This window comes from Notothenia rossii (genome assembly GCF_949606895.1).
Source record: "Notothenia rossii genome assembly, chromosome: 1".
Lineage (NCBI taxonomy): Eukaryota > Metazoa > Chordata > Actinopteri > Perciformes > Nototheniidae > Notothenia > Notothenia rossii.
The window spans coordinates 20,104,866-20,118,636 of record NC_136912.1 but is presented as its reverse complement, the minus strand read 5'-3'; the positions used below and the strand labels follow the sequence as shown (position 1 = coordinate 20,118,636).

The 13,771-nt window shown below is 37.7% G+C and overlaps 2 protein-coding genes across 2 annotated transcripts; both read left to right on the top strand.

Moving 5' to 3' along the window:
- Positions 1-373: 373 nt before the first annotated feature.
- Positions 374-5,706, top strand: ap1m2 (adaptor related protein complex 1 subunit mu 2). Its single transcript, XM_079667327.1, has 12 exons — positions 374-613; positions 1,734-1,890; positions 2,051-2,118; positions 2,424-2,554; positions 2,669-2,816; positions 3,429-3,555; positions 3,665-3,807; positions 4,271-4,342; positions 4,559-4,717; positions 4,823-4,948; positions 5,278-5,353; positions 5,481-5,706. Exons 1-12 carry the CDS (start codon positions 572-574, stop codon positions 5,504-5,506), a joined length of 1,275 nt encoding a protein of 424 aa, XP_079523453.1. The 5' UTR covers positions 374-571; the 3' UTR covers positions 5,507-5,706.
- Positions 5,707-5,842: 136 nt separating this feature from the next.
- cdkn2d (cyclin-dependent kinase inhibitor 2D (p19, inhibits CDK4)) lies at positions 5,843-8,944 on the top strand. Its single transcript, XM_079667337.1, has 3 exons — positions 5,843-6,262; positions 6,637-6,795; positions 8,041-8,944. The coding sequence occupies exons 2-3, from the start codon at positions 6,655-6,657 to the stop codon at positions 8,392-8,394; spliced, it is 495 nt and encodes a 164-aa protein (XP_079523463.1). The 5' UTR covers positions 5,843-6,262; positions 6,637-6,654; the 3' UTR covers positions 8,395-8,944.
- The last annotated feature ends 4,827 nt before the right edge of the window (positions 8,945-13,771 follow it).

The following is a 13,771-nucleotide window of genomic DNA, read 5'->3' as shown; positions in this document are numbered from 1 at the left end:
GACAAATTGTTTGTATGTGAAACAGCTAATTTGTCATCAATCTACCTGACACAAAGTAAATTAGCGCATCTTTTACCATATTATTGGAACGTTCTGCTGTGTAATAGTTGATTTTTTTACACTTTAATTTGTTGATGTTGATACTTATATAGGCTACATTAACTTAAGTTTTAAACAGCTGTACTTTTTTTGCACTCTGAGTACCTCTTCATCCAGACACATCAATCAACATGATTCTAAAGGTCATAAGGTCAGCACACACGTTTTCCCCTGGTTTTCCCCCTGCTATTATTTGTGTATGTGGCGCCCTCTAGTGGTTAAAAGGAGCAGCACACCCCCCTCCCCCGTCCCTCTGCTCAGGTGAGCTGGTAAATGTTTCACCTGCATGTCATGACGTCACGGCACCTTCAGGAAAGAGAAACGCAGGAGTCGCGATCAACTCAGGCTGATAAATGTTTCTAGACTGGATAGCAAGACAAACATTTACACAGTGAAGACCCCGAGTTGAACTTTAATCAGAGTTTGTGTGCTTTTTAGACTGTCGTGCTGCTCTTCTCTGGTTACAAACACGATGTCTGCCTCTGCTATATTCGTGCTGGATCTGAAGGGGAAGGTAAGATTAATGTTGATTGTAGACACTTACAATTGCTCATTTTCAGCAGCACACATTACAACACAGCCCTTTTATTTATACTACGAAGCTGTTCAGCTGGAAGTTTAACTGTTGCTTTAACTGTTAAACATTAATGGCTCATGCTTCGTTAAAAATTAATCAAGAGTCTGCGACACAATCATTCATTGGCCTTTCTGCTTACTTCCGGATACATGCCTGTCAGATAAAATGCAGGCTGTTCAGTTAAATAACTTCAGTGAATGTGAACAATGGTGTCGCAGCACCTGTAGCCTTCAGTCATAGCATTTGTGTCACCATAGTTGTGTTGTCAGTGCACAGATATCTCTTTCTCTTCAAACAGGAAGTGTAACATGACACACAAGTTAGAGTGTAACTGAGAAATGGGAGCACACATGGTTTCAGGTGTTGTGTGTGAGACCAAAGGGTGTGTTACTCTGTAAAACAAACACATGTTACATTTCCTTTAATCCAAGCAAGCTGCAGTAGGATGAGATTGTTGGATCTTCAGCAGGTGTAAAGGTTGAACATCCATCTTATCTTAGAGATCCTATCCTTCCGTTAAAATATCGTAGGTCATTGTTCTTAACGTAGATATGGTCTGCAGACTTACAGGGGTAGATGACAAAATATATAATTCCCAATTACTATTTGTTTTGTCTACTGTTCTAAATCAGTACATCAACGCCTTAGGGCCAGTGCAATACGTTTATATTTAATGCATCTCAGTCGGGTACAACATATAAACAACATCTTATTAAAATGTAGTTTTAGCCTCGTCAGTTCTGAAGAATCCACATGAGGTGTATCTCGGGCTCATTTTCCTTATTGTTTATTCTGATGATATCACAAAGTAACTTGGTTTGTCCCACTTATCTGTCCCACTAACCCCAAACATACTCAATTTACCATCACATTAGAGAAATAGAAACTGAACATTGTTACTAAAGAGATGCTGGAATTAAAAAAATGACTTACTTATTTTACTATATACACCTCTATATACACCTAGAATTACCTAATCAGTGCACTGAGTAAATAATATGAAAATTGTGATAAAAAAGATTTTGCTCAACAATTTCAATATTCTCTTCCCGCTCAGGTGTTGATTTGTCGGAACTACAAAGGTGATGTGAACATGGCGGAGATCGACCACTTCCTGCCTTTACTCATGCAACAGGAAGAGGAGGGGCTTCTCTGCCCTGTTCTGTCACACGGCAACGTCCACTTTATGTGGATCAAACACAGCAACCTCTACCGTATCCTTGTCCTAAATATTTCTGGCAATCATTAGTTATATATAGTTAAATAATAACTGTGTCTAGTCAGTATTGAATTACATCCTTAAAAGTATGGAAGTAAGCAATAACAGTGATCAACAGTAATTTGTAGAATACACCTTGACCTGATCGTGCACAGTGGTGGCCACTACTAACAAGAACTCCAACGCCTCCCTTGTGTACTCCTTTCTATACAAAATTGTCGAGGTGAGTCAAACGTACACTACTGCTTAATGTTTGTGTAACCTATATATTTTTCATTCTGATTTGCAATGATAAACATCCATCTATCTATCTATCTATCTATCTATCTATCTATCTATCTATCTATCTATCTATCTATCTATCTATCTATCTATCTATCTATCTATCTATCTATCTATCTATCTATCTATTTGTGTAAAGAGCCGGTAAAAGTGGGCAGTTAGAGAGAGTGCTAATGTAAACTAAAAGCTGGCAGTTACTCAAAGCCAACACTGATGAGGCTGATGTGTGTTATGTGTATCATTCAGGTGTTCACAGAGTACTTCAAAGAGCTGGAGGAGGAGAGCATTCAGGATAATTTTGTGGTTGTCTACGAGCTGTTGGATGAGCTTATGGACTTTGGATTCCCTCAGACTACCGACAGCAAGATCCTACAGGAGTGAGACATCAAAAGATACTTACATTCTGTATAGAGATATAAAACATATTTATATGAATAAGAGTGTGCTGTTATTAATCACAAGACCTTTTTTTTTTTTTGCTTCCCTTGCAGATATATTACTCAGGAAGGTACCAAGCTCGAGGTGGCAAAGTCCAAGGTGCCGACCACCGTCACCAACGCCGTCTCCTGGAGGTCAGAGGGTATCAAATACAAGAAGAACGAGGTCTTTATTGATGTCATTGAGTCCATCAACGTACTGGTAGGATGCAGGGCTCATTCTTATAATTCTGGTACAATAAGGTTAAATTGTATTATTTTTGCTTGTATTACTTTTACAGAGGTGAGGCACATTTTTATTATGCAAAACAAATTAAAGTGGGAGCCAATACTGCATAGATTTTCTTTAAAGTAAAAATATATTCAAGAGCAGGATAAGGATGTAGTGTTTTCTTTTGTTTTTGTGATAAGGATTTAGCTGTTTAACATCAGATATTTGCTGCCTCTGACTTCACCATCCTTAGCAGTGATAGTAGAGGAGGTATAGTAGTGTCTCAATGTCACAGTACAAGAAGACAACAAAGTTAATTTGACTTTCAATGTAACCTTGTATAATTCAACTATATTATTTATTATCTGCTTGGATTAAATCCCATTTTCATAATACATTTTTTTTTTAAATTATATTTATTTCATTTGACCTCAAGTCAAACTTTTTTAGCACGTTTAGAACAGCCGCAGTTGACTAATGTTACTTTGACACAATATCTTGGTTTTTTTCTGAGCATTCTTTTTATATTTTATTGTCTCACTTAAAATAGGATTGGTATGATATATGTATCTATATTTATTCACCACTCTATGGTTTGTTCAGGTGAATGCCAATGGCAGTGTGATGAGCAGCGATATCGTGGGCAGCATCAAGCTGAAAACCATGCTCTCTGGGATGCCTGAGCTGCGACTGGGCCTCAACGACCGAGTGCTCTTTGCTCTCACCGGACGTACGTCTACAGCCATAACATTATTATCTTTGACTCTATTCTTCTAGATATATCTGTAGCTCTGTTGACCATTAAAGTAATTCCACTGATAGTTTTATTTTGTGTTCAGGTGACAAAGGAAAAACAGTGGTGATGGAAGATGTAAAGTTCCACCAGTGTGTCCGTCTCTCTCGCTTTGATAGTGATCGAACAATCTCCTTCATTCCTCCAGACGGGGAGTCTGAGCTCATGTCTTACCGCATCAATACCCATGTAAGTCCAATTAATTACAAAAATAATTACCACCATGTATTTATGCTTAAATGCTTATTGTTAAAATGTTCATTAATACATGTATTTGTGTCACTTACATTTCCCGCATAATGGTTCACACATTGCATTTCTAACAAGCTATAAAGCAGAAGTCCTGGAGATACATGTCTGTTTAGATGGTATTTTGCAAAGGATATAGATAAGAAACTATTTTGAATGAAATAAATGAAACGAATAAATATCTTATTATAATATTATAATAACTTTGGGCATGAGCAGAAATAATGAGTCTAGTAGTACATCTAAGATAAGGTTTATTTTATTGATCCAAATTTGGATATTTTTTAGGAAAGCCTTATTAACCCTTATAGTGCTATGCATGTCATATTATTTTGATTAATATTATTAGTACTGTTTTTGATTGTAAAGTTGTAGGATGAAACTCTAATCTTCCCCCTTACAGGTGAAGCCTCTGATATGGATTGAATCCGTCATAGAGAAATTCTCTCACAGTCGAGTGGAAATCATGGTTAAGGTACTGGCCACATTTATTGTCTAACTACACGAGCAACAAGATAAAACATTTTTTTTTAAATATATTGTTTCACTGGAGATATATACTTTTAAAAACAAGTAAACTAAAAATAATAATTGGTTAATAATATAGGTTATCTCATACTTGTTTCAGTTGAGTTCATTTTCCATTGCATTGGATTAGCTTTACAGTAACAGTTCTTTGTTTTTTTTGTAGGCAAAGGGACAATTTAAAAAACAGTCTGTGGCAAATAATGTGGAGGTGAGGGTCCCCGTCCCCAGTGACGCTGACTCCCCCAAGTTCAAAACCAGCACAGGCACAGCCAAATACGTGCCTGAGAAGAACATGGTGGTGTGGACCATCAAGTCTTTCCCCGTAAGAAATTCACAACTCTGTTTGTTACACGTAAATATTCTTTCCATGTTTCTTCGTGTCTTTCTAATCAATTTTGTCTGGGTGTGCATCCATTTATCCATTCAGGGAGGTAAAGAGTTTCTAATGAGAGCTCATTTTGGTCTGCCAAGTGTGGAGAACCATGAGCTAGAAGGGAAGCCTCCCATTACAGTGAAATTTGAAATCCCCTACTTCACAGTCTCAGGAATACAGGTTTGTGTGTGTTTATGCTATGTCTCCTTTAATTGTCAAACATGATCCCAGAGATAGAGCCTCTGGTAGAATAGGTCGAGTCCATTTAAAAGCAAAACACAGGAATATGAATCAGATCCTCATGTATGTTTTTAATGTCAATATGGACAATTTTAAAGCTGTAAGCACAACCTGAGAGGATCAATTTGTATTGGGCGTCTACAGTTTTCAGCCTGTGGATAGTCAAGTCAGGTCATGAAGGGCTGATATTGTGTGCTCAGCAAACTAGATATAATTGAAATTGCTGAGTCATGTTTCTTGCCTCAACATGTTGGTTTCTCTTTCAACAGGTGCGGTATATGAAGATCATTGAAAAAAGTGGTTATCAGGCTTTACCATGGGTCCGGTACATTACACAGAGTGGAGGTATAATTATTCTTATTTATAATCAAATGACCTACTGTTTTCAGAACATATACAAATATGATGTGATATGGGTGCACAAGTTCAATCTCCTTAATTTAACATTAACATTTGTTCTCTTTTCATTTAGACTACCAGCTGAGGACTAATGTGTAAAGCCTGCCAGAAGAACATGAATAATCACTCTAACTGGACTGAAAGAGTCTTTTAAATTTCAGCAGCTCAATTTAATGTCAGCTATTTTGTTTTATGATATCTGTGTGCAGCTTGATTTTAATGTGTTCTATTGTGGGACAACTGCAAATTATTTAAATGCTTAATGAAATGATTCATTTTAAAACAAATCTTTACAACTGGCCTTTGTATTTTTGTTGTGCCCCTTTTGTTTGTTTCATGAGTTTACAACCACATAAGGGTAGTTTTTGTGATCACATTTTATACGTGCCTTGTGCAATCACAGTAACTAAATTCCGCCTAAAATTAAAAACGTACACCCGCCTTTTTTCAACACTTGCCTCTGGAGAAATACAACCTAAGGTCAGAAATGTGAATGAAGAGCCTTTGAAGATATCAACGTATACAAATCGCCCGCTTTCTTCGCTTCGAGCTCTGATTGGTCGACTGCTGCTGTTACCACAGTGATGGTGAAGTAACAGAGTTGTAATCCCGCCTCTTTTACCCTATTTGGAAGAGCAACACCCTCTAGGCAAGCTATGATTGGTCAGCCTATGTCCACTCCAATGTTTGTAAATTGTAGTCTTGATACACCGCTGTGTGGATCTCAGCGCGCAAATGTATTTTCTAATGTTGATAACCTTTCCTTGTTTGGATTTAATTTAAAAAGTACTGGTCTTTAAAAACAGCGGGATAGAAAATCATCTCGGCGTTCTGGATCTTAAGGAACCTAACAAGGTATGCGTAAAAGCTCTCTGGTTTGTTCTCTTGTTGTTAGTGTTAGCGGTTAGCCTGGTTGCTAATTGTTTGTAAGATATAGTGGACGTGACTTGTATGTCTCTGATGTTATAACACATGTTTTCAGAGCCATGTTGTTTAAACGAAAGATTTGTAGAAACGACCTGATGTAACATTACGCTAGTACAGTCGGATAACATGGCGTCAACGGGGAACTGAATCTTACGTTAGCCGGATGCTGTAGTAGCTAGCTAGCAAAGTCTAGCTTCCTGAATCCTGACCTCTTTACAGTCCATTCTACGTTTATTATTACCTCCACAACAAGTCCATGGTTGTGGTTTCGTTTTAACTGTTGTACATCTCCTGTTGACCAGGCAGAAAGACAGACTATAATGGTCCTAAATCAGATGGATGACGGTAAAGCTTTGACGGCGGCGGCAGCCAAAGGAGACCGGAGCGAGGTGCGGAGGATCCTGGAGGAATGCAGAGTGCACCCTGATAATCTCAATGAATTTGGCAGGACTGCACTACAGGTGAGGACCACAGCCCTATGAGTGTTGATAAAGGTTTCTTATTAATTGAGGTATTGACTTAACAAATACATATCATGTAGAAAAACGTTAGTCCAGTCCAGGTGGTTCTTCTGTTAAATGTCCCTCTCCTTTCCTCTTGAGATAACAGTAGCCTAATATGGTTATCTTGGACAGTTTCCTGTTATGAATAAGTTAAAGTGCCGTGTATTTAAGTTAAAACCCTGTTTTATGTTATACGATATATATCACTTCAAAAATAATGCCCCAATCCGAGTACTGAGGGATTTGATATTTGGGTAATATATTTAAGCGGCTGTGACGCACTGGGTTATTGCGCTGATCTTCAGCCTTGCTTAGGCAACACATTTCACCCGAAATTGCTCCTGTGGGTATTGTCCACAGTATTCAATGTATTACATGTCTAATATATGTAATATGTGTTGTAAAGCGCTAAAATAAACGTCATGTATTATTATTCATTAATTCATTATATGTGGGCAACACTGACATCGCATGCAAACAAGATACCCTCTAGCTATTTCTGGAACATTTTACGTTTTGACCAAAAAAGAGGATAAACACTCAGTTGCCACTTTATTAACTTCACTTTGAACTAATTGTAGTCCAATACAACCAATCGGCCTTAATAAGTGTTATAATCAATTCGTTTTGTTAAACGTTGGTCTTTTGTAGAGGCTCTTTATAGTGCTGTCTAACTGTGTTGTTACACAGTGTTGCTTCTAATACTAAATAAATACTATGTATACAATCAAGAACAAAGCGAAAGTATTGCTGCATTGTTCTCTTTATAATTTTGTTTGTAGATCATCTTTTGAAAAGTTCAGTTCCCAAAATGTCAAAATAGAGAAGAATATTCAAACGATAATCCAGATCTCTAGATGCAACCAATAATACCAAAACATTTGCAATAGCTAATTAAGTCAATACATAATAATAGATGAAGTTAATAAAAATGAGAACTGACTGAAAAATATATCTGTATTTTTTGTAATGTCATTAACCCTTTACACAGTTACTGTTTTTATGAATGTATTCTCCTTGGTTTAAATTGAACAGATCTTCTAATATTTTCCTTCATGGCTTAAATGATAAATGTATTCTGGTGTAGTTATTTCTGTGGACGTCCTTAACAGGAAGATGTATTTGAGAGGATCTAATGTTACAAATAGCGCTTTAAGCACAGCTGCTGAATTTCTCTCTTTCCCTCTTTAATATCTGTTACAGGTGATGATGATGGGGAACTCAAAGGTTGCGAGTTTGCTTTTGGAAAAAGGAGCAAATCCCAACGTCCAGGACAAGCATGGGATAGCACCCGTCCATGATGCAGCCCGGACAGGATTTCTGGACACTCTGCAGGTTCTGGTGGAGTACGGTGCTTCGGTAAACGTCCCTGACATGAAGGGCGCCCTGCCCATCCACATTGCCATCAAGGAAGGCCACCGAGATGTTGTGGAGTTCTTGGCACCGCGTTCCGACCTGAAGCACGCCAACATCAGTGGTCAGACAGCAATAGATGTGGCCCGAGCTTCGTGTGCGCCTGATATGATTGAATTGCTTTACTCTCACATTCATAGTTAGTCAGGGTTCTGGGGTGCTTTTGGGTGACCCTAACCAATCTTTTTTTGTTTGTCAAACCTGGTGACTTGAATTCATTGCTGTGTAAAGGATTCTTTTTTTGTTAATAGTGGCTCAGCCTTAATATGTGACGCAGGACATTTTGTTCTGGCAGCTTATTGTCAGTGGATGGGTGACTATATACAGTAGACACCTCTTTTGCACAGTGCAATTCAGGCACCTTATATTTCCCTTTGAATTGGGAGTGCACATTTTGTAGATAGTTGCCCCATTGAATTGCATTATTTCCATTGTGTAACAGTCGAAACCTTGCATGTGTTTTTAAACACTTTTACAGAACTTGACATGGTGCACCCTGATTGCTTTTCATAGTTTTGTTTCTCTTAATTAGATGTACTTTGAATTTACCCTTATTTATTTTTTTTGATGTAACTTTGTAAATAGCAACATTTATTGTGATTTGTTGAAATGTTATTTATATAAAGACTATAAAGTGAGATTATTCACTTTACTATTTGAAGAAGAAAACACAAAATAAAGTGTTGAACTTGAAGTACAGATCTGAGTGTTTTATTTTTAACCGTGTTCGTTACCATGAAGTTGACTAGACCCTCATGTACACTGACGTCCGGACTGCAGCTACCATTGAGGATAGTCAATTCTGTAATTTCTCAGACTGATTGGCTTTTATAACCGTGGCTTATATATGATGCTTTTTTACTTATATTGAAATATATATTATATATTGTTTTCTTTTATTTGGGTGGCAGTAGGGTCCACAGTGATTATAATTAAGATAAAACAACATTCTGCTGCATACAGTGGGGCAAAAAAGTATTTAGTCAGCCACCAATTGTGCAAGTTCTCCCACTTAAAAAGATGAGGCCTGTAATTTTCATCCTAGGTATACCTCAACTATGAGAGACAAAATGAGAAGAAAAAAAAATCCAGACAATCACATTGTCTGGATTTTAAAGAATTTATTTGCAAATGATGGTGGAAAATAAGTATTTGGTCAATAACAAAAGTTAATCTCAATACTTTGTTATATACCCTTTGTTGGCAATGACAGAGGTCAAACGTTTTCTGTAAGTCTTCACAAGGTTTTCACACACTGTTGCTGGTATTTTGGCCCATTCCTCCATGCAGATCTCCTCTAGAGCAGTGATGTTTTGGGGCTGTCGCTGGGCAACACAGACTTTCAACTCCCTCCAAAGATTTTCTATGCGGTTGAGATCTGGAGACTGGCTAGGCCACTCCAGGACCTTGAAATGCTTCTTACGAAGCCACTCCTTCGTTGCTCGGGCGGTGTGTTTGGGATCATTGTCATGCTGAAAGACCCAGCCACATTTCATCTTCAATGCCCTTGCTGATGGAAGGAGGTTGTCACTCAAAATCTCGCGATACATGGCCCCATTCATTCTTTCCTTTACACGGATCAGTCGTCCTGGTCCCTTTGCAGAAAAACAGCCCCAAAGCATGATGTTTCCACCCCCATGTTTCACAGTAGGTATGGTGTTCTTTGGATGCAACTCAGCATTCTTTCTCCTCCAAACACGTCTAGTTGAGTTTTTCCAAAAAGTTATATTTTGGTTTCATCTGACCATATGACATTCTCCCAATCCTCTTCTGGATCATCTAAATGCTCTCTAGCAAACTTCAGACGGGCCTGGACATGTACTGGCTTAAGCAGGGGGACACGTCTGGCACTGCAGGATTTGAGTCCCTGGCGGCGTAGTGTGCTACTGATGGTAGCCTTTGTTACTTTGGTCCCAGCTCTCTGCAGGTCATTGACTAGGTCCCCCCGTGTGGTTCTGGGATTTTTGCTCACCGTTCTTGTGATCATTTTGACCCCACGGGGTGAGATCTTGCGTGGAGCCCCAGATCAAGGGAGATTATCAGTGGTCTTGTATGTCTTCCATTTTCTAATAATTGCTCCCACAGTTGATTTCTTCACACCAAGCTGCTTACCTATTGCAGATTCAGTCTTCCCAGCCTGGTGCAGGTCTACAATTGTGTTTCTGGTGTCCTTTGACAGCTCTTTGGTCTTGGCCATAGTGGAGTTTGGAGTGTGACTGTTTGAGGTGGTGGACAGGTGTCTTTTATACTGATAACGAGTTCAAACAGGTGCCATTAATACAGTTAAAGAGTGGAGGACAGAGGAGGCTCTTAAAGAAGAAGTTACAGGTCTGTGAGAGCCAGAAATCTTGTTTGTTTGTAGCTGACCAAATACTTATTTTCCACCATCATTTGCAAATGAATTCTTTAAAAATCAGACAATGTGATTTTTCTCATTTTGTCTCTCATAGTTGAAGTATACCTAGGATGAAAATTACAGGCATCTCTCATCTTTTTAAGTGGGAGAACTTGCACAATTGGTGGCTGACTAAATACTTTTTTGCCCCACTGTACATGTTTTTGCTTTTACTGATTTGTTTTTAATTGGCTCTTTTTCTTGGGAACTATAATGCCTATAATGATATTTTAAATGTAATTAATTGCAGGAAACTTAATGACTTAGCAACAAAGGGCGCCGAGTAGACATTGCTTTAATTTGGGGGAATAGGTGGGTGATGAAAAGGGCTTGGAATCACTGACAAACATATTTTTTGTATTTGCAAGTCTTAACAATCTGATAATCTAAATACCTTTTAGTACTGAAAACAAACAAAAAACACTTAAATCACAACTTTAAATTCATTTAGGATTATTTGGCCTTTGTTAAACCATTGTAACACCATTTTCCTTTTCATAATCTAATGTATTATCAGTATTGTGTTAGCTACATGAATCCTCAAGTGTTCAGCACTTCTCCAAGGTGATTCATGAAGGGCATTCATAATAACTGCACACTGGAATGCACTGCACAGTGAAAACCCTCTCAAAGGTCATGCAGATAGCAGGATGGAAACTCAAAATGAATGAGGGCCCTGTTGTCTTGAGGTTTGTAGGTAACGGTGGCACAGTTTGCTGATGTTTGTGAGGGCAGATATAGTACAATGGGTATTCTGTTTGCTTGTGTGCCATGGGCCAACTACACTGTCAGAGAAAGGAGATACAGTTCAACCACTGTGCTGCTGGGCCGCAGAGAGGACCTGCAGGCTGTCACAGAACATGTACTACTTGTGTACAATAAAAGTACAATTTGATGCAGTATTTTTACTTGTAATGGAGTGTTTTCTTTTGTTACAGTGTGGTATTGCTTTAAAATACGGATTCCAACACTGTAGTCTCCATTTTCATATTGTTTTTACCTTTCCCTTTCAGATTTACATAGACGCTTTAGCTGGGAGATGCACAGTCCAACCACATTATTTGAATTGAGAGCATTAACTATTCTACTGGAGCAGCTCCACGTTAAATACCTAGTTGTTCTTCAGCTCTAGTTATTGAGGAGTAATTTACTTCCACACCAATTTTCTCCCAACAAGTCGTCCTTCTCTGTCTTTTGTGCTTCCACTATATTATTTTGTGTTATAAAGTCACACAAATGATTTTCCAATATACACACACAAAACCGTTTTTAAAGATGATATTCTCAGACAGCCCTGCCTTCTGCCACCAGGTAGAGCTCCCTTTCTTCACAAAAAACAAATGTGGGTGTATGCTGGATGTGCAAACGCTCTCTGTGTAAACCCTGGTGTGTTTCGTTCGTCCTGCAGGTTGGGAGGGTTTCAGTAACAGTGACTCGTTTGCAAACAGCAAGAAGTAGTAGGAGTAAACAAGAAAAACCAGTATGGGGCTACTCCCCCACTCAAACAGATACAGGAGTGCTGGAACACATATCATTACATGTTACATGTTAGACGCTTTTATCCAAAGCAGGAGCAATTTGGGGTGAAGTGTCTTTCCCAGCAACACAACGACATGCTGACTGCAGTGGGGTTTGAACCTGTGCTCCCCTGATCCGAACACCAACGTACTAGTCCACTACGCAGCCTCCCATCCCATGATGAAACAGGGGAATACGACATGTTATTAGAAATGAGAGAAGGAATGAACTGTTTAACAAACCTGTCTGACTGACTGCATGTGAACACTTTGTTTTTAAACTCAGACCCCTCTTCCAAAAGGATGCTCATTGACCTCTTTAAAAAGCAGCATCCACATACACAAATATTGGCATCTAAATGGATATTCTATAAATCATTGAAGTAATTTGTATGTGTTCTATTTGTAAATAGTACTATTTTTTTGGGATGGGAGCATGGTATCGAGACACAATTTAAAATACTACAATTTATTATAATACACATATTTATACAAAGAATTGAAGATTGGGGATTTGCATCTTACAATATACAGATTACAATATACACACCTTTACAAATATACATTTTTCATGATATTTTCATGATATATTATATATATTTTCATATTTCTTGACATACTATACTAAGACTTTTTCCTGATATTTTCGACAGACAATAATATGACCTTGTTCATATTTTTCGAGATACTATATTGTGATTTTTTTTGGTTTACCATTTTTGTACATATAGTATCATATGACTATACCTTTATTGCTGCACTATAAACTATAACTTTATACCCTACAATAACAATTGCTATTGCTCTTCTCAAATGTGTCAAATTTCACACTGACATTTTTTTCTATTTTTCGATATACTATATTATTACTTTTTTCGACGTGCTATACTGTACTTTGACTTTTTTCAAATGTTTTTACACATATATATTATTGCTTTTTTTCAATGTTTTCGACAGACTGTCTTATGACTTCTTTAAATAAATATTATAGTAAAGTTTGTCATAACAAATAATACAAAAAACTCAGTTTAGTTATAAGCCTTATAGATCTTTTAAACAAACACTGTATATTAAAGTCATGTGTGAAAAAACCCAACGAGCCAACCGTCTTGGAAACACAACATGTTTTTCTTAATAAGGCCTACAATGATGCAATCTCATTAGTTTTATTTAGAGTCTTTTTCAGTTGCTCACACACACAAATCTCACATCAAGCATACTTATTTAAACTCCCACTCAAAGAGCAAAACCTCAGCTCAAATCTCCAAAACTCTAAACACATTTTCACACTCTGCACCCAATTTGCAATTCAACTTGACACGTTTTCAAAACACTGCACACGGTTCTCTAAGTAAGACACAGAGATCACACATATTCACTTGTTTGCCATTTCCAAAACACTGCCATTAAAAATGCTACACACATGAACCAATAAACAAACACACGTGCCAAATGACCATAAACACCAAACTGCTTTATTGTTGACTCAGCAATCAGGATGTAAGCACTGGAAAAAACTTTACACAACTGTAACTATGTGTTGTGCATGAATGTTGCACACATTTGTTTTGGAGAAAGTATAACAACGGTATATTTGTGTTTCTGCACA

What these genes read in the sequence shown, in the direction of transcription:
- ap1m2 (XM_079667327.1), top strand. Translation starts at nt 572, where the DNA reads ATGTCTGCCTCTGCTATATTCGTGCTGGATCTGAAGGGGAAG. An exon ending in GACAGCAAGATCCTACAGGA is followed by an intron (nt 2,555 to 2,668) that starts GTGAGACATCAA and finishes CTTCCCTTGCAG; the next exon opens with ATATATTACTCAGGAAGGTA. An exon ending in TCACAGTCTCAGGAATACAG is followed by an intron (nt 4,949 to 5,277) that starts GTTTGTGTGTGT and finishes CTCTTTCAACAG; the next exon opens with GTGCGGTATATGAAGATCAT.
- cdkn2d (XM_079667337.1), top strand. Translation starts at nt 6,655, where the DNA reads ATGGTCCTAAATCAGATGGATGACGGTAAAGCTTTGACGGCGGCGGCA. An exon ending in TTGGCAGGACTGCACTACAG is followed by an intron (nt 6,796 to 8,040) that starts GTGAGGACCACA and finishes TATCTGTTACAG; the next exon opens with GTGATGATGATGGGGAACTC.